Below are 23,803 nucleotides of genomic sequence, written 5' to 3'. Positions count from 1 at the left end.
AAACTGGATATCAGCAAACACATTTTAACAGTAGAGCTGCTTATACTACCAAATCAGATCCCAAAGAAAATTTTCATACGAAATCACCTTCATAAAACAAATAAGATAATTGTCAATTATCTAAGTAGTTTTTTTTCCTACTTCTAAATTCTGTAGTTCTGTAAACCCTCAGGGTAGACATTATTCCAGTATCTCCAGTCTTCAAGTCTCATTAAAAGTCAGGAGCAAGACCAGGGTGTCTTTTATCCTCTCTCTAATAGTAAATGTGCAAGAAGCAAGAAGTATGAATATTAGGTTAAAAGTTAATATTGTTTATATTTTTATGTGGGAAACCCATGAAAATAAACTGAAAGCTATTAGATAGAAATAAGAGAATTTTGAGGTAAGGTCCAGTAAATACATTTAGATAGCTGTGGTTTCTTGTTCCACCATCAACCAGTTGGAAGTCATAGTGGAAGAAAATATCCACTGAAATAACTATTTTTATCTTTAAAAACTTTTTTATCTTAAAAAAGATAAAATACCTGAATAATCATAATAAAATATATATGTTTATATGAAGAAAATCAAATAGTTGAAAAGTTCTTGGTTGGGAAATTTCAACATCATACAAATGTTAATTCTCCTTATGTTAATCTATAAATTTAACATTATAATATAAATTTTTATCAGCAAAGTAGGCACATTGGTAAGCTATCATGTTAAAAACTATAGGCTACAGATAAAGAGAGTGCTCAGAGGAAAATCAAAGGTTTAATTATTTACAGTAATAGATGATCAGTCATGAAAATCAAGTTAATTAAACATTCAATTCAAGAAGTTAGAAAATGGCAAAAGAAGTCTCCCATTGCAAAAGGCAGTTTTGCTAAGTGATGAAGGGTAGAGATTTTCGGTTTCCATTCAAGTTGCACTGGTCACTAGCTGTGTGATTTTGGGCAAATTCTATAACCTCTCTGTGCCTTAGTTTCCTCTTCTGGAAAAAGTAGGAATAACAATAGGATCTTCCTCATAGAGTTATTGTGTTGATTGGATAAGCAGGTATATTTAAAATGCCAAATCTGGTACTCGGCACGTGGTAAACACCAAATACATGTCAGTTCAGTTCAGTTGACTCTCTGCAACCCCAAGAATCGCAGCACGCCAGGCCTCCCTGTCCATCACCGACTCCCGGAGTTCACTCAGACTCGCGTCCATCAAGTTGGTGATGCCATCCAGCCATCTCATCCTCGGTCGTCCCCTTCTCCTCCTGCCCCCAATCCCTCCCAGCATCAGAGTCTTTTCTAATGAGTCAACTCTTCGCATGAGGTGGCCAAAGTACTGGAGTTTCAGCTTTAGCATCATTCCCTCCAAAGAACACCCGGGCCCAATCTCCTTTAGAATGGTCTGGTTGGATCTCCTTGCAGTCCAAGGGACTCTCAAGAGTCTTCTCCAACACCACAGTTCAAAAGCATCAATTCTTCGGCACTCAGCTTTCTTCACAGTCCAACTCTCACATCCATACATGACCACTGGAAAAACCATAGGCTTGACTAGACAGACCTTTGTTGGCAAAGTAATGTCTCTGCTTTTAGCTATTATAATTTTTTTTTAATGGGAAAAAGCAAGAATAGGAAAAATCCTAGAAAAGATGAGTGATGACAGAGGAGTGACTTTCCAGGTACAAAAACATACTATAAAGCTGTAAAACTGTGCTGATGCATTAATAAGTGTCCAAGTGGATTGGAATAGAAAGCTCAGAGATAAACTCAGACACACATGTTGACATAGTGTGTGGTAAAGGTAGAAAAAATTTAAAGTTTCACATGCTTTTGACCCCCAAATCACCCTCAAATTCTCTTCTAATAATTCCTCTTAAGGGTATACCCATACATGTGTGAAATGATGCATATATAAAGTTATAAAAATTTGAACTAGCAAGAGGGCATTTTATAATAATTTATGGTTACGAGTAATGAAATACTGCAGAACCTCTAAAAAGGATGAATTGGTTCTCTGTGAACTGATAAAAAATCATCTCCAAGATATTTTGCTGAGTTTTTTAAAAAAAAACAAAAAACAAGATGTAGAACTGTGAATTTGTAGCATACCAATTATATTGTATAAAAATATATACATGTAAATATGTGTTTTCATATATGCCCACTATGCATAGAACATCTCCAGAACTGGTAACTGTGGTTCATTCTGGAAAGAGGAGCTAAGTGTCTATACTGGGAGGAAGATTTACTTTTCATTTTTGCAGACCTAGAGCTGGCCACATTGCTCAGAGAACAAAAGCTGATCTGCTCACTTCTGAACTGGAGGATTTGCCCTCAGAGCTGCTAGCAGGATTAGATTGATGCCTTTACATTATTAACTCTTCTTTGTCAATGCCCTGTTCCCTTGTTGGTACAGAGCCATGGCTACACCTCAAAGGCTTTTGAACCCACAATACAGCTGGCAGCCAGGATGCACAAATACAAAGATATTCTAACTGAAAAGTAAAGGGCATTGTCTCTGGTGAAGCCACTTACTCCTGGAGTGAAAGAGGTTGGGCACAGAGAAGTTATCTAGAGGTTGAGTGTTTGAACTTTGTTCTTATCACATAACCGTCTGAGGGGCTTGATGTAGCCTCTAAGTACCTCATCAGAAGTGACTTCTCAGCCATTTGCTAAAGAGGGCAGGTTTGGCCTTTTGAAGAGAAAAGCATTTCATAAAGACTACTCTGAGAGCTAGGTCTTCTTCCCCTCCTTCTGTGGGAGCTACTCTTTCCTTCCCCTTCCAGACCCTGCAGGGCTCTTTTAGGTGGGGGTAGGTTGAGATCCAACCAGTCCATCCTAAAGGAGACCAGTCCTGGGTGTTCATTGGAAGGACTGATGCTGAGGCTGAAACTCCAGTACTTTGGCCACCTCATGCGAAGAGTTGACTCATTGGAAAAGACTGATGCTGGGAGGGATTGGGGGCAGGAGGAGAAGGGGATGACAGAGGATGAGATGGCTGGATGGCATCACGGACTCGATGGACGTGAGTCTGAGTGAACTCTGGGAGTTGGTGATGGACAGGGAGGCCTGGCATGCTGCGATTCATGGGATCGCAAAGAGTTGGACATGACTGAGCAAATGAACGGAACTGAACTGAAGGTTGATATGATTTCCTTTGGTACCAGGAAGAGTTGCAGTTTAAGTCTTAAAGTGGTCTGCTGGCACAATTCCCTCTTCTTCCAAGGAGGTCTGTCTTTGTTCTGTTAAGACTTTCAACTGATTGATTGGATGAAGCCCAGCTATATTATGGAGGGTCATCTGCTTTATTCAATCTATTGATTTAAATGTTTACTCTCGTATGAAAAATACCTTCACAGCAATATCTAGAATAGTGTTTGGTCAAGTATCGACACCATGGCTCTGCCAGATTTGCCCACAAAATTAACTATCACAGAAATGAAAAGGCAATGTGGTATGACAGAGGGAGTGCTGGACCCGCAGACTAGACAAGCAATAGAGAGCTTGGGTTCTGGCACTTTTCAGGAGAATTGTAGGCTTGAATGCTAAGTCAACCATTTCTTAGCAAGGTCAGTCAGTTCAGTCACTCAGTTGTGTCCAGCTCTTCACAACCCCATGGACTGCAGCCCTCCAGCCTTCCCTGTCCATCATCAACTCCTGGAGCTGGCTCAAACTCATGTTCATTGAGTCGGTGATGCCATCCAACCATCTCACCCTCTGTCGTCCCCTTCTCCTCCTGCCCTCAATCTTTCCCAACATCAGGTCTTTTCTAATGAGTCAGCTCTTCACATCAGGTGGCCAAAGTATTGGAGCTTCAGCTTCAGCATCAGTCCTTCCAATGAACACCCAGGACTGGTTTCCTTTAGGATTGATTAGTTTGACCTCCGTGCAGTCCAAGAGACTGTCAAGGGTCTTCTCCAACACTACAGTTTAAAAGCATCAATTCTTCAGTGTTCAGCTTTCTTTATGGTCCAACTCTGACATTCATTTGACTACTGGAAAAACCATAGCTTTCACTATATGGACCTTTGTCAATAAAGTAATGTCTATGATTTTTAATATGCTGTCTAGTATGGTCAGAGATTTTCTTCCATGGAGCATGCATCTTTGAATTTCATGGCTACAGTCACCATCTGCAGTGAGTTTGCAGCCCCCCAAAAATAAAGTCTGTCACTGTTTCCATTGTTTCCTCCTCTATTTGCCATGAAGTGAGGAGACAGAATGCCATGATCTTCATTTTTTGAATGTTGAGTTTTAAGCCAGCTTTTTTTCACTCTCCTCTTTCAGTTTCATCAAGAAGCTCTTTAATTCCTCTTCACTTTCTGCCATAAGGGTGGTGTCATCTGCGTATCTGAGGTTATTGATATTTCTCCCAGCAGTTTTGATTCCGACTTGTTCTTCATCCAGCCTCACATTTTGCAAGATGTACTCTGCATGTAAGTTAAATAAGCAGGGTGACAGTATACAGCCTTGACATACTTCTTTCCCAATTTGGAACCAGTATGTTGTTCCATGCCCAGTTCTAACTTTTGCTTGTTGACCTCATACAGATTTCTTACAAGGCAAGTAAGGTGATCTGGTATTCCCATCTCTTGAAGAATTTTCCACAATTCTCTTGAAGAATTGTTGTCATCCACACAGTCAAAGGCTTTGGCGTAGTCAATAAAGCAAAAGTAGATGTTTTTCTAGAACTCTCTTGCTTTTTTGATGATCCAACAGATGTTGGTAATTTGATCTCTGGTTCCTCTGCCTTTTCTAAATCCAGCTTGAACATCCTGAAGTTTTCGGTTCACATACTGTTGAAGCCTGGCTTGGAGAATTTTGAGCATTACTTTGCTAGCACGTGAGATAAGTTGTGTGGTAGTTTGAGCATTCTTTGGCATTGCCTTTCTTTGGGATTGGAATGAAAACTGACCTTTTCCAGTCCTGTGGCCACTGCTGAGTTTTCCAAATTTGCTGGCATACTGAGTGCAGCACTTTCACAGCACCATCTTTCAGGATTTGAAATAGCTCAACTGGGATTCCATCACCTCCACTAGCTTTGTTTGTAGTGATGCTTCCTAAGGCCCACTTGACTTTGCATTCCAGGATGTCTGGCTCTAGGTGAGTGATCACACCATCGTGATTATCCGGGTCGTGAAGATCTTTTTTGTACAGTTCTTCTGTGTATTCTTGTCACCTCTTGTTAGTATCTTCTGCGTCTGTTAGGCGCATACCATTTCTGTCCTTTATTGAGCCCATCTTTGCATGAAATGTTCCCTTGGTATCTCTGATTTTCTTGAAGAGATCTCTAGTCTTCCCCATTCTATTGTTTTCCTCTGTTTCTTTACACTGATCACTGAGGAAGGCTTTCTTATCTCTCCTTGCTATTCTTTGGAACTCTGCATTCAGATGGGTATCTTTCCTTATCGCCTTTGCCTTTGGCTTCTCTTCTTTTCACAGCTATTTGTAAGGCCTCCTCAGACAACCATGTTGCCTTTTAACATCTTTTTCTTGGGGCTGGTCTTGATTCCTGCCTTCTATACAATGTCAGGAACCTCTGTCCATAGTTCTTCAGGCACTCTGTCTCTCAGATCTAATGACTTGAATCTATTTCTCACTTCCACTGTATAAGCAATTTGATTTAAGTCATAGCTGAATGGTCTAGTGGTTTTCCCTACTTTCTTCAATTTAAGTCTGAATTTTGGAATAAGGAGTTCATGATCTTAGCTGGGTGATCCTTGGCAAACTTTCTAGTCTTTCTAGATCTTTCTTATCTGCTAGCTAGGTGTTGGGAGATAATGCAGGTAAGTCAGCATTATCCCTAGCATACAGTACACTGTAAATACATGTTAGCCATTGCCTAGCTCTCCAGTTCAGTGTCTCAACTCCATGACCTCATGTATGCTGTGAGGACAGTGGACAAGATCTCTGAAGTCCCATGGTTTCATGAGAGAGCCGCATCAGATGAACAATCAGGCACCATGTGGTGTGGTGTGGTGCCATGGCCAGGGTGTGAAACCGCCTTTGAGTATCAGTGTTTGGAATTCTACAGATTTCTTATCAGGCCCCAAAGTCACTTCCTCTTTTCAGCCCCACTTGCTTCCTTGCTGTCTGTAAGCCGCTAGGAACACATTCCTTTTTACCGTAAATGCTTTTTCCGTAAATGCTTCCCCCAGAAGCATTTATTGACTCCAGTAGGGTTTTTCTCTGTAATGGGCACCTTGAAGCTTCAGAGTGGAAGTGTGGGCTGGCAGCTTTTCTCTTCCTTTTAAGGAGTCTTGCTTCCACATTAGGGAGCTTTCATTTAATTCGGTGTTTATCTTTCCAGTAGAGCTGCCCCAGGCAGGCCCTTTGTTGTGCAGAGGAAACTTGTTTACTCTGGAGGAATCCAAATGTGTGGAGGCTTTGCTGTCTTCTTTGATGTCTTGCGGGCCCTTCCCCTTCTGGGTTTTTCAGCAGCGCCTTTAATGAAGGTCCTCGCTTTCACTGTGCGTGCTGCCTCTCTTTCTCTCTCTGTCTGCTTTTCTTCCCCCCCCTCATTCCCACCATTCCCTACCCTGGGGGAGATTTATCCTTTGTATCTTTTGGCAGCCGCTGCCCTTGGCCATTCCTCTGGGGCTCAGAGCCAGGTGGGGCCTCTGCCCCTGTTCTGCTTGCCTTGCTTTGCCCTGTGCAGTTTCTGACTCCTGGACAGGTTTCCTGGGAGAGATCCTGTTCCCCTGGAGGCATCTGTCTTCCCACGGTGGCAGACTGTCCAACGTGGGGAAGGGCTTGGAGCCCTTTGGAGATTAGAGCGTCTTAAAACAGGACTCATGTCATCTAGACAGTGACCGGTGGCTCAGGAGTATTTACTGTGTACCTGTTACACCTGCCAGACCCGGGCATCTGGCTTATTCAAGCAGACACACCCCTGACATCCTGTCACTTCCAGGCTCCCACCACACCTGCCCTTCCATCACAGCACGCTCCCACTGCCTGATGCTTTGTTTCTCCTTAGTTTCAGTCCCCTTCCTTCATTCAGTGGATATTTATTAGTTTCCCCAGATGCAAGGCTCGATTCTGGAAACTGGGAATACTGGGAAGAAGGCAACAAGGTTCCTGCTGGTGAGGAACTCACATTGGAAGTTGGGGTGGAGGATCCAACAGATGACACACGAGGCCTTTTTAGGGGATGTCAGTGCAATGAGGAAGGTAAAGCAGGGTGGCTGAGGCTACGGGTGGAAGCAGTGAGCCTGCTGGGAGGTAAGGTGGTGCAATGGTTAAAAGTACCAAGCTTAAAGCCAGACTGGCGGGCTTTGAGCCTTAGCTTTGGTCTTACTAGCTGTGTGCCTCAGTTTCTTTATCTGTCTAATGGAAATAATAATAGTGCCTAACTTTCAGGGTCGTTATAAGGATAAGTAAGTTAATAATACATGTACATCCCTTAAACTAGTGCCTGGAACACAGTAAGCGCTATTTGAGCCTAAGTTATTAATATTGCAATTTTGAGGCCAAAAGTGACCATTTCAAGCAGTTTTGAACTGAGCTGATAATCTTTTGTTCTTTTTTCCCCAACCATTTTGTTTTGAGGCATAACTGATATGTAAGAAGGTCTATATTAGTCCAGCATTGCCTATCCATTTTAGCCCTGTGACGCTGGTTCACACTCATCTGTGGCCCCTGGGCTTGGCCGCAGGCTGCTTTGCCTTCAGCCCTCCTGCTTCCCCGTTGTCCCCGAAGCTTCCATCTTAGTGTCCAGTGTCCTTCTCCTGTCCCAGATGAACCCTTTCACCTGCCTCTGCCTTCTCCTCATCTTGCCTCTTCCTAAACCCTGAGCCATCAGCTCCGTCTCCTGAATCATCATCTGAATCTTTCACTGTGCTTTCTTCTCCACCACAGATAGATAAGGGCAAGTCTTTTCCATCTTAAAACAAAAATCACACCTTTCTTGTCCCTGCCTCTCCCCCTAGCCTATCTCTTTTCTCTCCTTCATGATCAAACACATTTTTCCCCATTGTTGGCATTTTACCCCACCCTTGCCATTAGCCCTTCAACCTCCAGTGATCTGATACGTGCTGCCTACCAATTTTTCCTGAAACAACCAGTCCAGGTCACTGAAAGTGAAAGTGAAGTCGCTCAGTCGTGTCTGACTCTTTGCGACCCCGTGAACTAGAGCCTACAAGGATTCTCCGTCCGTGGGATTTTCCAGGGAAGAGTACTGGAGTGGGGTGCCATTTCCTTCTCCAGGGGATCTTCCCAACCCAGGAATCAAACCCAGGTCTCCCACATTGTAGGCAGACGCTTTACTGTCTGAGCCACAAGGGCCAACTAATTGGCAAATTGAACCAGCCTTTCTCTGCATGTGCATCACGGGGAATGAATCACTCCCTTCCCTAGCTCTGGGGCACCGCGCCCCCCACCCCCCCCAACCCCTGATCCTGCCGCTCTTTCCTTCTTTGTCTGCTAGCTGCTTTCCAGGGTCCTTTCTTGTCACCTGCCCCTTAGGTGACATCCTCAGGGCATTTCTCCTGGGAGTAGTCCTTGGTGCTTTTTTTTTTTTTTTACTTTTCACTTCCCATGGTTTTAACTTATGTTAATCTCTAGGCCAGACCTTTTCTTAAACTCTCCACTTGTGGGTAAGGATATGGGTATCTCCAGTTAGCTTTTATAAACTTTCCCAGTTTCATTCTCTTATCCATAATCCTCCTTCTCTGGAATTTTCTGTGTAGGATGCCAGTCTCTGCTCGTCACTTAAATCAGAATTGTGAAACTCATAACACATGTATTCCTGTCTCCTCCCTGCCTCTCCTCCGCCTTTCCCTCTTTCCCTCCCCATTCCCTGCCCGTAGACGATTAGTTTCCAAGTCCTGTGATCTCTGCCCCCTGAAGATGTTCCAGATTTGTGTTCTTGGCTTTGTGTTATCACCACCTCTTTAGCTTTAGCCCTCATATTTCTCACCTAGAGCACTGCTTTCTATCTTGTCCCTTATAGATCTACCCTCTACATCATCCCTTGGGCAAAATTTGAAAGAATAAAAATCTTTTGGTATCACGTGCCTGCTTTTCTTCCTTCAAGATAAAATCTTGACTCTTCTCAGTCAGGTCCCTTCCTACAGGGTCATTTGCAGTGCTTCCACCACGCTGGGGATTTCTCTACATCCGTACCTTTGCCCCTGTCTTGCCCCCTGCCTGGCGTGCCTCCCATGGCCTCCCCTCCTCTCTGCCCACTTCTTCTCACTGGGGTCTCCTGCATTGCAGGTGGATTCTTTACCAACTGAGCTATCAGGGAAGCCATGGTACGCTGACGGTCACACACAATAATATCCCTCCATCTAGCTTATTCTTTCTCTCTACTCTAGCTTTACCCCCCTGGTTCTAACAGATCTGTTACTGTACAGGCATTAGGAGATACCACAGGTTCAGCTTCAGACCATGGCAATAAAGCGAATATCGTAATAAAGTGAGTAACACAAAATTTTTGGTTTTCCAGTGCACATTAACGTTATCTTTACACTATAGTAGGGCTTTCCTGATAGCTCAGTTGGTAGAGAACCCACCTGCAATGCAGGAGACCACAGTTCGATTCCTGTGTCAGGAAGATCCACCAGAGAAGGGAAAGGCTGCCCATTCCAGTGTTCTGGCCTGGAGCATTCTGTGGACTCAGCGCGTGGGTCACAAAGAGTCAGACATGACTGAGTGACTTTCAGTTTCACTTTACATTATACTGTAGTTTATTAAGTGTAAAATAGTATTATATCTAAAAATAGTGAATATACTTTCAAAATAGCTCATTGCTAAAATGCTGTCACCTGAGCAAACTGTAATCTTTTTGCTGGTAGAGAGTCTTGCCTCAATGCTGATGGTTGCTCACTGATTAGGGTGGTGGTTGCTGAAGATTGGAGAGCTGAGGCAATTTCTTAAAATAAGGCAGCAATGAAGTTTACCACACTGGTTGTTTCGTTCACAAGTGACTTCTCTGTAGCATGCAGTGCCATTTTAATAGTGTTTTACCTATGGTAGAACTTCTTACAAAATTGAAATCAGGCCTCTCAAACCCTGCCACTGCTTTATCAACCAAGTCTACGTAATATTCCAAACCCTCTGTTGTCCTTTTAATTGTCTTTACACATCTTTACCAGAAGTAGATTCCATCTCGGGAAACCACTGTGGTCATCCATAAGAAGCAATTCCTCATCTGTTCAGGTTTATCGTGAGCATTCAGCCACATCTTCAGCCTGCCCTTCTTATGCTAATTCCCTTGCCGTTTCCACCATCTCTGCAGTTATTTCCTCCACAAGTTTTGAACCCCTCAGATTCATCCATGATGTTGGAATCAACGTCTTCCAAACTCCAGTTCATGGAGACATTTTGGCCTCTTCACATGAATCAGAATGTTCTTCATTGCATCTGGAATGGTGAATCTTTTCCAGTTAGGGCCTTCAATTTATTTTGCCCAGATTCATCAGAAGAATTGCTATTTATGGACGCTATAACATTATGAAATGTATTTCCTAAATAAGATATTTTATTATTATTAATAATAGTTTTTCCTAAATAATGAGACTCAAAGTTGAAATTACTCCTTGATCCATGGGCTGCAGAATGAATGTTGCACTAGCAAGCATGAAAACGACATTAATCTCATTGTACATCTCCATCAGAGCTCTTAGGTGACTGGGTGCATTGTCAATGAGCAGTAATAATTTGAAAGGAATCTTTTAAGCAGTAGTCTCAACAGTGGGCTTAAAACATCAACTAATCATGTTGTCAACAGATGTGCTGTTATCTCGGCTTTGTTGTTCCATTTGTAGGGCACAGGCAGGGCAGACGTAGCATAATTCTTAAAGGCCTAGGATTTTCAGTGGTAAATAAACATTGGCTTCAACTTGAAGTCACCAGCTGCATTAGCTCTGTTAATAACAAGAGTCAGCCTGTCCTTTGAAGTTTTGAAGTCTGGCATTGACTTATCCTCTCTAGCTATGAAAGTCCTGAATGGCAGCATCTTTCCAATGTAAGGCTGTTTCCACTATGTGGAAAACCTGTTATTTAGTGTAGATACCTTCATTAGTGATCTTAGCTAGATCTTCTGGATAACTTGCTGCAGCTTCTACATCAGCGTTTGTTTGTACTTTTTTTTTTTTTTAAATGGTTATGGCTTCTTTCCTTAAACCTCATGAACCAACCTCCGCTAGCTTCAAACTTTTCTTCTGCAGCTTTCTAACTTTTCTCAGGCTTTATAGAATTTAAGAGAGTTAGGGCTTTGCTCTGATTTAGGCATTCACAGCTTGGCTCACTGTTGCAATAAGCCTTGCTTTTGACCTATTTTGGCTTTCAACATTCCTTCCTCGGTTAGCTTAATCCTATGTAACTTTAGATTTAAAACTGAGAGAGATGTGACTCTTCCTTTCATTTGAACACTTAAAGGCCAGTGTAGGATATTACTTGGCCTAGTTTCAATATTGTTGTGTCTTAGGGAACAGGGAGGCCCAAGAAAAAGAAAGAGGTGGGCACAGTGGTGATAGAGAGGAGTGGGGGGCAGAAATGGCAGCAAGTGAAGCAGTCAGGTACACACTGCTATATTTAAACCAGATAACCAGTAAGGACCCATCGTATAGCACAGGGAACTCTGCTCAGTGTTGTGTGGCAGGCTGGATGGGAGGGGAATTTGGGGGAGCATGGACACATGTATATGTATGGCTGAGTCCCTTTGCTGTCCACCTAGAAAATACTTTCAGTCTGAATATTATATAATACTATATCACATTTGTAAAAAATAAAACACATTTGTTAAGTTTACTGTCTTACATGGGTACAGTTTATGCTGCCCCCAAAATAATTACAATAGTAACATTGAAGGTTATACAGAGTGAAGTAGATCAGAACAACAAATACCATATACTAATGCATATATAGGGAATCTAGAAAAGTGGTACTGATGAACATATTTGCAGGGCAGAAATAGAAACACAGACATAGAGAGTGGACTTGTGGTCATAGGAGAGGGTAGGACAAATTGAGAGAGTAGCATTGAAATACACACATATGAAATATCCATGTGTAAAATGGAAAGCTAGTGGGAAAGTTGCTGTATAACTCAGGGAGTTCAGCCTGGTGCTCCATGATGACCTAGAGAGGTGAGATGTGGGGAGTGGGGTGGGAGGGAGGCTCAAGAGAGAGGAAGATATGTGGATACTTATGGCTGATTCACGTTGTTGTACAGCAGAAACCAGCACAACATTGTAAAACAATTAACCTTCAATTAAAAATTAAAAAAAAAGTTTTTAAAGATCACTGATCACAGATCATAACAGAGAATGAATAGCAACTAATAACAAACAATGAAAAAGTTTGAAATATTGCGAGAATTACCAAAACATGGCACAGAAGCACAAAGTAAGCAAATGCTGTTAGAAAAATGGTGCAGATTTGCCAGAAACCTTGAATTTGTAAAAATGAAGTATCTGTGAAGGGTAATAAAATAGGTATGCATGCCCTCTACCCATTAGCTGTATTATATCTGTAAGAATCCAAATGTGATCATCAGAGCACCCTCTGAATGGCAGAAATTGTCTCAGAAAGCAGCCCATAGTTGGTGATTCACTTACATCAGTGTTGGTTTGGAAACTCTACTAGTACAAAGAGAATGGCTGAGAAGTTTATTTTTTAATGACTTCCCCAGAAGCAGAACTAGAATCTCGGAGATTTTTCAGTCCTTTGTGAGTTTCTGGCCTGCATGTCTCCAGACGCTCTGCAGCAGGGTGCTGCTCAGTTCTCATTACAGTCAATGCCCTACGTATGAATGAATTCTGGTCTGAGTGTGTGCGTAAGTCCAACAAAGTTAGTCTAGGTACCGAGCGAACACAATCAGCTATATAGTACTGCACTGTAATAGATTTATAATACTTTTCACCCAAATAATACATAAAAGACAAACACACACAAAAATTTTTTAATTGTATGGTACAGTACCTTGAAAAGTACAATAGTTCCAGCCACATCACTGCCTCTTTTACACTTCCTTCTCTACATCCCATCCAGGCTTAAAATAAAGATACTGTACTCTGTACAGTACTGTTCAGTAAAGTACACAGAAGCACAACCACTTATGGAGGATGTGCTCATGTGACAGTGTATACCAGACACGTGAACTAACTTATAACTTACATGATTGGCGATGTGAATGCACATCTGCATCTTTGAAAGCTTGCAACTTGAAGGTCTGTATGTAGGGAACTTACTGTATTAGGATTTCCAGGGCTGAGGGGCAGCCTCCCTGTATAGCTCACTTCCCTGTTTTGTACCCTGTGATACACTGTTTCTTTTGTAAGTATTTACTAAACACCTTCTCTGTGCCAGATCCATGGGAAATGTGAATGAAACACACGCTTGGCCTCAAGATCAGAAGGACACAGTTGATATTGCTTTGGCTAATTAAGAGCACTTGACAGATGGCTCCCCAGTGCTGTGGAAGCCAGTCACCCCCGATGACTGATGGAAAGCTCTCCTCAAGTGCAGGCCCATTTCACCCTGTTCGTTCCTCTAGAGGCGAGGAGAACCAGATGCTCAGTTCCCAGCACTATCTGGCTACTGAGAATAGATGCTAGTTATCCGTCAGTCCTCCCTGTCACAGGGTAAACCTCTGCATTGTCAAGAAGGTCACCTCTGGGTGCAGCAGGTGGTAAAAAGCAGCCTGCTCTCTGTGCTCCTGCTGGCTGGTTGACAAAGAAGCAGAAGATTGCCCTGCTGGGCCATGGTCCAGGGTCCTCCTTTCTGTTACATGCCATCGCAACACTCAACAGTCATCTCCCAGCTCCTAGAGCAGCCAGAAGGAAAACCAAGCACACTGTTTGCTTCTGAAATACTAGGCTGTGGGAAAAGAATTTTAAAAACAGTAGATAGGCTACCCACTCCAGTATTTGGGGGCTTCCCTTGTGGCTCAGCTGGTAAAGAATCCTCTTGCAATGTGGGAGACCTGGGTTCGACCCCTGGGCTGGGAAGATCCCCTGGAGAAGGGAAAGACTACCCACTCCACTGTTGTGGCCTGGAGAACTCCATGGACTGTAGAGTCCATGGGATCAAAAAGAGTCAAGGCACGACTGAGCGACTTTCACTCTTTCACTTTCACGTGTATATGCATCAGGGACTCACTTGGCTGTACAGCTGAAACTAACATAACGTTTTAAATCAACTATATTCCAGTAAGGGCCTCCCTAAGTGGTTCAGTGGTAAAGAATCTGCCTGCAATGCAGGAGACATAAGAGATGCAGTTTTGATCCCTGGGTCGAGAAGATCCCCTGGAGTAGGAGATGGCAACCTACTCCAGTATTCCGGCCAGGAAAATCCCATGGACAGAGGAGCCTGGCAGGCTACAGTCAGTGGGGTTGCAGAGTCAGAGATGACTGAGCACACACACAAACACACATACTCCAATGAAAACTTTAAAGAATAAAATGATTTTTGAATGTTAAATAAATACATATATACACACATACCAGGCTTGCTTCCCCAGATGACTCATGTGGGTTTGCATGAGAAGACTTGTTAGAACTATTTGTACTACAAGGCAGGCCCGCCAATGACCAAAGCCTGGTTCCCTGAGTTGGCTTGGGGTTTAGGGAATCAACACTTCATACTCCCTACTTATATTACTCTGTGCAGTTTTACAATTGGTGCTTAGTCTCTGAAAGTCTTTAAGTTTTATTTGAAGACAGTTAGTGATGAACCTAATCCTGAATGTAGAGAAAAAGGTGTTTCCTGGGAAATGCCTGAGAATCGCCAGTTGTTTCTGCAGAGTCCAAGAAAGAGAGAAGAGCAGAGAATGAAGAAAAATAAGAAACAGTAGGACTTTCATACATTTGCTGAGCATGTGATCAGAGACATGGTCAGTGGGAAGAAGCAAGTGAGAAACAAAGCATGACAAACCAGCCGCCTGTCTCTCCTGTGCCACGCCACTGTCTCCAGGCCTGTCCCTGGCTTCTGTTCTTGAAGGAGGATGGTCAGAGACAGGGTCTGAGGATTAGAGACAGATACTGTGTGGGCTGGGGCCTCAAATCTCCTCAGTTCCACACCCCTCCCCCCAGGCCTGCAACCCTCCCACCCATTCTAACTCAGCCTCCATGTAGAGTTGAAGGAACTGGGGCCCAGGGAGTGAGGTGATTTACCCCTTTCCTGACAGCCTGATAGGAGTTTGGTGGAGGAAACCCCTACCTCTCTGTATACCCCATTCAAGGTTATTCAAATGGTAAAGAATCTACCTGCAATGCAGGAAACCTGGGTTCAATCCCTGGGTCTGGAAGGTACCCTGGAGAAGGAAATGGCTAACCACTCCAGTGTTCTTGTCTGGAGAATTCCATGGACAGAGAAGACTGATGGGCTTCAGCCTGTAGGGTTGCACAGGATTGGACACAATTAAAGCAACTTAGTATGCATGCATGCTTCAATGCAAAATAAAATTTTCTAAAAATACACCAAGAATAACAAGATGGCAGAGTAGAAGGACATGCACTCATCTTCTCCTGCAGAACTCCAAAATTACAACTTGCTGCTGAACAACCATCAACAGGAGAATGTTGGATCCCACCAAAAAAAGATACCCCATGTCTAAGGGCAAAGGAGAACCCCCAGCAAGACAGTAGGAGGGGTAAAATCATGTTTAGAATCAAACCCCATACCCGTCAGAGATGCTCAAAGGGCTCAAGCAAACCTTGTGCACACCATGACCCAGAGACCCCACAGAGACTGAGCCAGAACTGTGTTTGAGTCTCTCCTGTGGAGGTACGGGTCAGCAGTGGCCTACTGCAGGGGCAGGGGCTCTGGGTGCAGCAGGCCTGGGTATGGCATAAGCCTTCTTGGAGGAGGTCATCATTAACCCCACCATAGAGCTGCCAGAACTTACACAGGACTGGGAAACAGACTCTTGGAGGGCACAAACAAAACCTTGTGCACACCAGGACCCAGGAGAAAGGAGCAGTGACTCCACAAGAGACTGACCCACACTTGCCTGTGAGTGTCCAGGAGTCTCTGACAGAGGCGTGCGTGGGCAGTGACCTGCTGCAGGGTCAGGGGCACTGAGTGCAGCAGTGCATGCATGGGAACTTTTGAAGGAGGTTGCCATTATCTTCATTACCTCCACCATAGTTTGGCCTCAGGTCAAACAACAGGGAGGGAACACAGCCCCACCCATCAACAGAAAATTGGATTAAAGATTTACTGAGCATGGCCCTGCCCATCAGAACAAGACCCAGTCCCCCCCCCCCCCCCCCCCCCCGCTCCCCCACCCCAACCAGTCAGTCTCTCCCATCAGGAAGCTTCCATAAGCCTTTTATCCTTCACCGTCAGAGGGCAGACAGAATGAAAACCACAGTCACAGAAAACTAACCCAAACTGATCGCCTGGAAAACAGCCTGTCTATCTCAATGAAACTATGAGCCATGCCGTGTAGGGCCACCCAAGACAGACGGGTCATGGTGGAGAGTTCTGACAAAACGTGGTCCACTGAAGAAGGCAATGGCAAACCACTTCAGTATTCTTGCCTTGAGAATCCCATGAACAGTATGAAAAGGCAAAAAGATAGGACACTGAAGGATGAACTCCCCAGGTCGGTAGGTGCCCACTATGCTACTGGAGATCAGTGGAGAAATAACTCCAGAAAGAATGAAGAGATGGAGCCAAAGCAAAAACAACACCCAGTTGTAGATATGACTGGTGATGAAAGTAAAGTCCGATGCTATAAAGAGCAATATTGCATAAGAACCTAGAATGTTAGGTCCATGAATCAAGGTAAATTGGAAGTGGTCAAACAGGAGATGGAAAGAGAAAACCCTGGCATTTTAGGAATCAGCGAACTAAAATGGACTGGAATGGGCAAATTTAACTCAGATGACCATTATTATATCTACTACTGTGGGCAAGAATCCCTTAGAAGAAATGGAGTAGCCATCAGAGTCAACAAAAGAGTCCAAAATGCAGTACTTGGATGCATTCTCAAAAACAACAGAATGATCTCTGTTCATTTCCAAGGCAAACCATTCAATATCACGGTAATACAAGTCTATGCCCCAACCAGTAATGCTGAAGAAGCTGGAGTTGAACGGTTCTATGAAGACCTGCAAGACCTTTTAGAACTAACACGCGAAAAAGATATTCTTTTCATTATAGGGGGCTGGAATGCAAAAGTAGGAAATCAAGAAACACCTGGAGTAACAGGCAAATTTGGCCTTGGAGTACAAAATGAAACAGGGCAAAGGTTAAAAGAGTTTTGCCAAGAGAACGCAGTGATCATAGTAAACACCCTCTTCCAACAACACAAGAGAAGACTCTACACATGGATATCACCAGATGGTCAACACCGAAATCAGACTGGTTATATTCTTTGCAGCCAAAGATGGAGAAGCTGTATACAGTCAGCAAAAACAAGACCAGGAGCTGACTGTGGCTCAGATCATGAACTCCTTGTTGCCAAATTCAGACTTAAATTGAAGAAAGTAGTAACCACCAGACCATTCAGATTTGACCTAAATCAAATTCCTTAGAATTATACAGTGGAAGTGAGAAATAGATTCAAGGGGTTAGATCTGATAGACAGAGTGCCTGAAGAACTATGGACAGAGGTTTGTGACAGTGTACTGGAAGCAGGTATCAAGACCATCCCCAAGAAAAAAGAAATGCAAAAAGGCAAAATGATTGCTGAGGAGGGCTTAAAATAGCTGAGAAAAGAAGAGAAGCTAAAGGTAAAGGAGAAAAGGAAAGATATACCCATCTGAATGCAGAGATCCAAAGAATAGCAAGGAGAGATAAGAAAGCCTTCCTCAGTGATCAATGCAAAGAAATAGAGGAAAACAATAGAATGGGAAGGACTAGAGATCTCTTCAAGAAAATTAGAGATACCAAGGAACATTTCATGCAAAGCTTGGTATGGACCTAACAGAAACAGAAGATATTAAGAAGAGGTGGCAAGAATATACAGAACTATACAAAAAAAGATATTAATGACCCAGATAACTACAATGGTGTGATCACTCACCTGGAGCCAGGCATCCTGGAATGTGAAGTCGAGTGGGCCTTAGAAAGCATCACTCTGAACAAAGCTAGTGGAGGTGATGGAATTCCAGTTGAGCTATTTCAAATCCTAAAAGAAGACTCTATGAAAGTGCTGCACTCAATATGCCAGCAAATTTGGAAAACTCAGCAGTGGCCACAGGACTGGAAAAGGTCAGTTTTCATTCCAATCCCAAAGAAAGGCAATGCCAAAGAATGTTCAAACTACCACACAATTGCACTCATCTCACACGCTAGCAAAGTAGTGCTCAAAATTCTCCAAGCCAGGCTTCAACAGTACATGAACCAAGAACTTCCAGATGTTCAAGCTGGATTTAGAAAAGGCAAAGGAACTAGAGATCAAATTGCTGACATCCATTGGATCATCAAAAAAGCAAGAGAGTTCCAGGAAAACATCTACTTCTGCTTTATTGACTATGCTAAAGCCTTTGACTGTGTGGATCACAACAAACTGTGGAAAATTATTCAAGAGATGGGAATACCAGATCACCTGACCTGCCTCCTGAGAAATCTGTATGCAGGTCAGGAAGCAACAGTTAGAACTGGACATGGAACAACAGACTGGTTCCAAATCGGGAAAGGAGTACGTCAAGGCTGTATATTGTCACCCTGCTTATTTAACTTATATGCAGAGTATATCATGAATAATGCCCAGCTGGATGAAGCACAAGCTGGAATCAAGATTGCCGGGAGAAATATCAATAACCTCAGGTATGCAGATGACACCAGCCTTATAGCAGAAAGTGAAGAAGAACTAAAGAGCCTCTTGACGAAAGTAAAAGGGGAGAGTGAAAAAGTTGTCTTAAAACGCAACATTCAGAAAACTAAGATCATGGCATCCGGTCCAATCACTTCATGGCAAATAGATGGGGAAATAGTGGAAACAGTGACAGACTTAATTTTGGGGGGCTCCAGAATCACTGCAGATGGTGACTGCAGCTATGAAATTAACCTTGAAAGAAAAGCTTTGATCGACTTAGACAGCATATTTAAAAGCAGAGACATTACTCAGCCAACAAAGGTCCGTCTAGTCAAAGCTATTTTTCCAGTAGTCGTATGGATGTGAGAGTTGGACTATAAAGAAAGCTGAGTGCCTAAGAATTGATGCTTTTAAACTGTAGTGTTGGAGAAGACTCTTGAGAGTCCCTTGGACTGCAAGGAGATCCAAACAGTCTATCCTAAAGAAGATCAGTCCTGAATATTCATTGGAAGGACTGATGCTGAAGCTGAAGCTCCAATACTTTGGCCACCTGATGCAAAGAACTGACCCACTGGAAAAGACCATGATGCTGGGAAAGATTGAAGGCGGGAGGAGAAGGGGCCAACAGGATGGATGAGACAGGACAAGAGGATGAGATGGTTGGATGGCATCACCGACTTGGACATAAGTTTGAGTAAGCTCCAGGAGTTGGTAATGGACAGGGAAGCCTGGTGTGCTGCAGTCCATGGGTATGCAAAGAGTTTGACACGACTGAGTGACTGAACTGAAAAATACACCCATCTATTTATGCGATTTTTTTCCTGCTAAAACCTTTGGGGGCTTCCCTGGTGGCTCAGTGGTAAAGAATCTGCCTGCCAATGCAAGAGACACCGGTTCAATCCCTGGATCAGGAAGATCCCCTGGAGTAGAAAGAGGCAACCCCCTCCAGTATTCTTGTCTGGGAAATCCCATGGACAGAGGAATCTGGTGGGCACAGTCCACGGGGTTGCAAAAAATCGGACACGACTGAGAGTACTTTTTTCCCTAATCTGTTTCCACTCCTGAGTGTGAATGAAGTTGAGGTGGCTGTCATCCCTTTCTTGCAGGTTCCCCATATCCTGTCAGTGAAAACATCACACCAGCCTGACAAAGCAGTCATGTCCAGTCTTGAGGAAATGTCTTTGTTTCTGAACTATGAGAAGATACTAAAATCAGTACATGTTATTGGATTGAACATTTAATGGACTTGAGTTGAAAAGACATATGAAGATGTTACTGAGCCAGTGGTGTGCCGAAGTGTGACATGATTGAATACTGAAGTGGTGGGCAGGAGGATGTTGTTCTTGGGGTGGCTCTGCCCTTCCCACCCTCTCTGTTGTCCCTGCAGGCCGCCAGCTCACCGGAGCCGAGAGGACCTCCACGGCCACTGCAGAGGAGACGGACATTGATGCGGTCGAGGTCCCACTCCCAGGGAACGACACCCTGGAATTCAGCCGAGGCGTGACCGACCTTGACGCTGTAGGGACGGAAGGAGGCTCCCACACAGACCCCAAGGTAGGCAGGAGGCAGCCCACCCAGGTGATCCGCACAGCTGCGTGCATGTCACCTCCCAGAGCGGCCTGTGTCACGGCCTCAGCCCCCGTCCGTCACCTCTTAGCCTCTGCCAGCACAGTGGTGGCTCTGCGGCATGTGTTACTTCCTTTCAGACTGGATCTGGAGATTCAGTTCCCGTGAATTGATGCTAGGTGTGGCTGCATGTCAGGATTTCACAGAGCTCATTCCTGACGTGCATTACCCTCCAGGGCCCATCAGTCCTCAGCTCCCTGCTTCTCACTGGAAGCCCCAGCTTTGATAGCACCTTATCGGGTCACAGTACCTGTGCACGTGGCTAATCCTTGCACAGCACAATGCGATCCCCTGGGGCTTAGCTGAAGGAGCAGGGTGAGTTTGGGCTGTCTCTGCCTGTGGCTAGGATGTGTGCCTTTGATGCTGCTGGGGAGGCTGCAAATTGGCCCATTGGAGTTTGGAAACTGCAAGACCACCTTAGGCATCCTCCATTTCAACCTCCTGTTTTTATGGGTGAGATGATGGATGCCCTCAAGGGGTTTCTGATATGATCCAGGTGAAACTGAGAACTACCAACCTGAAGACAAAACCAACACCCCTGGCCCCCCGCCCCCACACACGGCCCCTGCCCCCCACACCCCAACACACACGGCGCCTGAAACAGACACATGCTGCCCCCACACGCACACACAGCCCCTGACACACACTCACAGAAGGAAAATTCTGACAGACTGCCCTTGCCTTAGACTCCCTGCCAGTCCCCTGTACCAGGAGTGCCTCTCTTTCCTCACCATGTAACAGCTTTCCCCAAGAGGAGGTCTAGGCTAGTCCATCGGAAGGGGAGGCCTGTCTAGTCTGAGTGGCGGTATTGTTCCGTAGTGCCTGCCTGATCTTTTCTGTGGCGCCCAGTTTGTACTCTGCACGCGGCAGAGGCCTCTGTCCCTGGCGCTTCCTCTCGCACACCTAAGGAAGGGCCAGCGGCAGAGCTGCTGCAGCGGAATTCTCTGGCTCACAGAAGCCGCCTAGTGACGATGTCCAGCCATCAGGAGGGAGACGGGAGGGAAGGGAACGGAAGCTGCTTTCCTCTTTCTGAGAGAGGATCTCCCCAGCCCACGTTCTGTGTGTGTCCAGACTTTCTTCTCTGGAGCTCCCATTGTGAGGAGGCGGTGCTGGGTTGGAGCACCTCCCTCGTGGCCTCTTCCTCCAGTGGTCAACTCGGGAGACCCTGCAGACCCGGGAGGAGAGAGCCCCGAGGACACAGCAGAGTGAAGGTGGAAGCTGCCTCATAGCAAGGTGTAGGTAGCTCTCTTTCACAGAAATAGATCCAAGACCAGAACCTCAGGTAACTCAACAATGTGGGAGAGCTGCAAGCCCTGGGCAAGAAATGGAACAGGATCAGCTGCCTGGGCTCCCATCATATCGCATCAGGAACTCAGCTATACAAATAGGGTTTCCTGACTCTGTGGTCCCAGCCCAGGCCATCAGATCATCTCCTCTGGGGGCGGTGGGGGGCGGGGGTGTCCTGTCCACATTTCCATTGAAGACGCAGCATTTCCAGCTCTTCGTTACAAGTGGGCCATTTCACCCCAGCCTCGTATTAGACATACTGTGTATATTGAAGACAGAGTAAGTTGTCTAAAGGAGGCACGTGCCCAAGCTCACACCGTGTCTTCTCCTCTCCTCCAGGTCTCACCCCACCCCCAGGAGCCCATGCTGACAGCTTCGCCCAGGATGCTCCTTCCCTCTTCTTCCTCGAAGCCCCCGGGCTTGGGCGCGGGCACGTCACTGTCCACCCACCACCAGATGCAGCTTCTCCAGCAGCTCCTCCAGCAGCAGCAGCAGCAGACGCAAGTGGCTGTGGCCCAGGTTCTCCTCAGCCTCCTCCCTTCTTCGCAGGCTCCACTCTCATGGGCTTGACGCACCTTCCCTAGCGAGGGGCACAGGGCAGGTTTTAAAATCTAGGGAGCTATAAGGGATGGCTCATGCTGTTGGATCATTGCTTGTCGGGGAAGGGGGGAGGTGGGGAGAGGAGAAAGGGGGGATGCAGATGAAATGGGAAAAAACGTTTTGGTTTCCCATGTATCCCCCACTCTGAGCTGGGCTTGGCTGGCTTGGCTGGATGTTGTTGGGTCATGACTTGAACTTACTAAGGAACATAATTTCACCCTTCCTTTCCTGCCTTCTTTTCCTGGTGTGTGGGTGAGAAGGGATGCTTCTGGAGTCAGGACAGGTGTGAGGATAGGTGTGACTTTGTGATACCACTCTTAGAGTATGAATTTGTGCCAAATGCCCCGCAGAGTCTACCATCCTGGAAACCTTGTCCTTAGAGGTTTCCATGCCTCCTTTAGTCATCTACTCATTCCAGGCAGGATTTCTCTATTTATGTAAAGATTTCTCCAGGCAGGACTTGATACCATACTGGCCTTGATTATAATGGGATTTAACTTCCAGGAACTTGTTGTTGTTCAGTTGCTAAGTCCTGTCCAACTCTTTGCAACCCCATGGACTATAGCACGCTGGCCTCTTCTGTCCTCCACTATCTCCCTGAATTTGCTCACATTCATGTCCATTGAGTCAGTGATGCTTTCTAACCAGCTCATCCTCTGCTACCCTCTTCTCCTTCTCTTGTACAATTCCTTACAGGAACTTAGGTATTTGAGCCATAATGGGAAGAACTGGCCTAGCTTTCAGGAATCAAGCACTGTTTGAGCCCTGAGGACTCATTGGGCTGCTGTTGCTTTATAAAGGAGGGGCGAGCTGATTTCCCTGCTGCTTTTAGCAGGGATCCCTTCTGCTTGCTTTCTGTGGAGGGCATTGTCGTCCACATCTTCCTTGGAACTTGTGAGTCTGAGCTGCATCTTCTCTCCGGGCAATCAGGGGATGGTGAACGCATCATTGGTACTATTCAAAGGCTGACTCCTAAGGTAAGAGTCAGATGGGGTCAGGACCTAATGGGTAGATGAAAACAGTGAGGAGCGGGGACTTCAGGGTTTGGAGAGTTGGTGAGAGATTTGGGAAGGCAGCTCTTGGCGTTGGCATTCCACATCTGCTCAATCAGGCTGGCCTCTGAGGTCTTCTGCATTCTGGAATGAGAATAAGAAGGCGCCTCTAGAGAGCTGTTATTGATCCTTGTCATTTCTTCTCCTACTCTTCTCATGACCCCCAGGTAGAGTGGATCACACAGGCAGAGCTGTCTTTCCCAACACAAACTCCTTGAGGAAGTATCCAGCAGCCTAACCAAACTGATGCAATGACTTGGGTCTTGAAAAGACCTTCTTATAGCAGCTCACATTGACCTGGGCCTGAGGCTCAGCCTTGTGGTGCCTTTTGCAACCGGGTTTCAAGAGAATAAAATCAGTGGGGCACTGCTCCCAAGTGATTTGAACCTTTTTAAAAATACTGACCATGATCCAAAAGGGTACGTGCTGATACTGGGAGGATCTGCAGGTATTCCCAAAACAGCAACAAAGAGGAGGGATGTCGTTTATGGCTTCTGATATTTGGGGGGAAAATCACTGCCTTTTGTCAAATAATTGTATTC

General features: G+C 45.0%; 1 protein-coding gene across 1 annotated transcript in view; it reads left to right on the top strand.

The window, feature by feature from the left end:
* The window catches only part of NOS1AP (nitric oxide synthase 1 adaptor protein), a 352,882-nt gene that overhangs the window by 305,876 nt on the left and 23,203 nt on the right, over positions 1-23,803 (top strand). The window contains 2 exon segments of the mRNA XM_052637474.1: positions 20,084-20,250; positions 21,949-22,128. Coding sequence (XP_052493434.1) covers positions 20,084-20,250; positions 21,949-22,128 — 347 coding nt within the window.

The sequence above is a fragment of the Budorcas taxicolor genome, chromosome 3 (genome assembly GCF_023091745.1).
Source record: "Budorcas taxicolor isolate Tak-1 chromosome 3, Takin1.1, whole genome shotgun sequence".
Classification (NCBI taxonomy): domain Eukaryota; kingdom Metazoa; phylum Chordata; class Mammalia; order Artiodactyla; family Bovidae; genus Budorcas; species Budorcas taxicolor.
The sequence above is the reverse complement of the archived record's forward strand: the minus strand, read 5'-3'. Positions and strand labels throughout refer to the sequence as shown.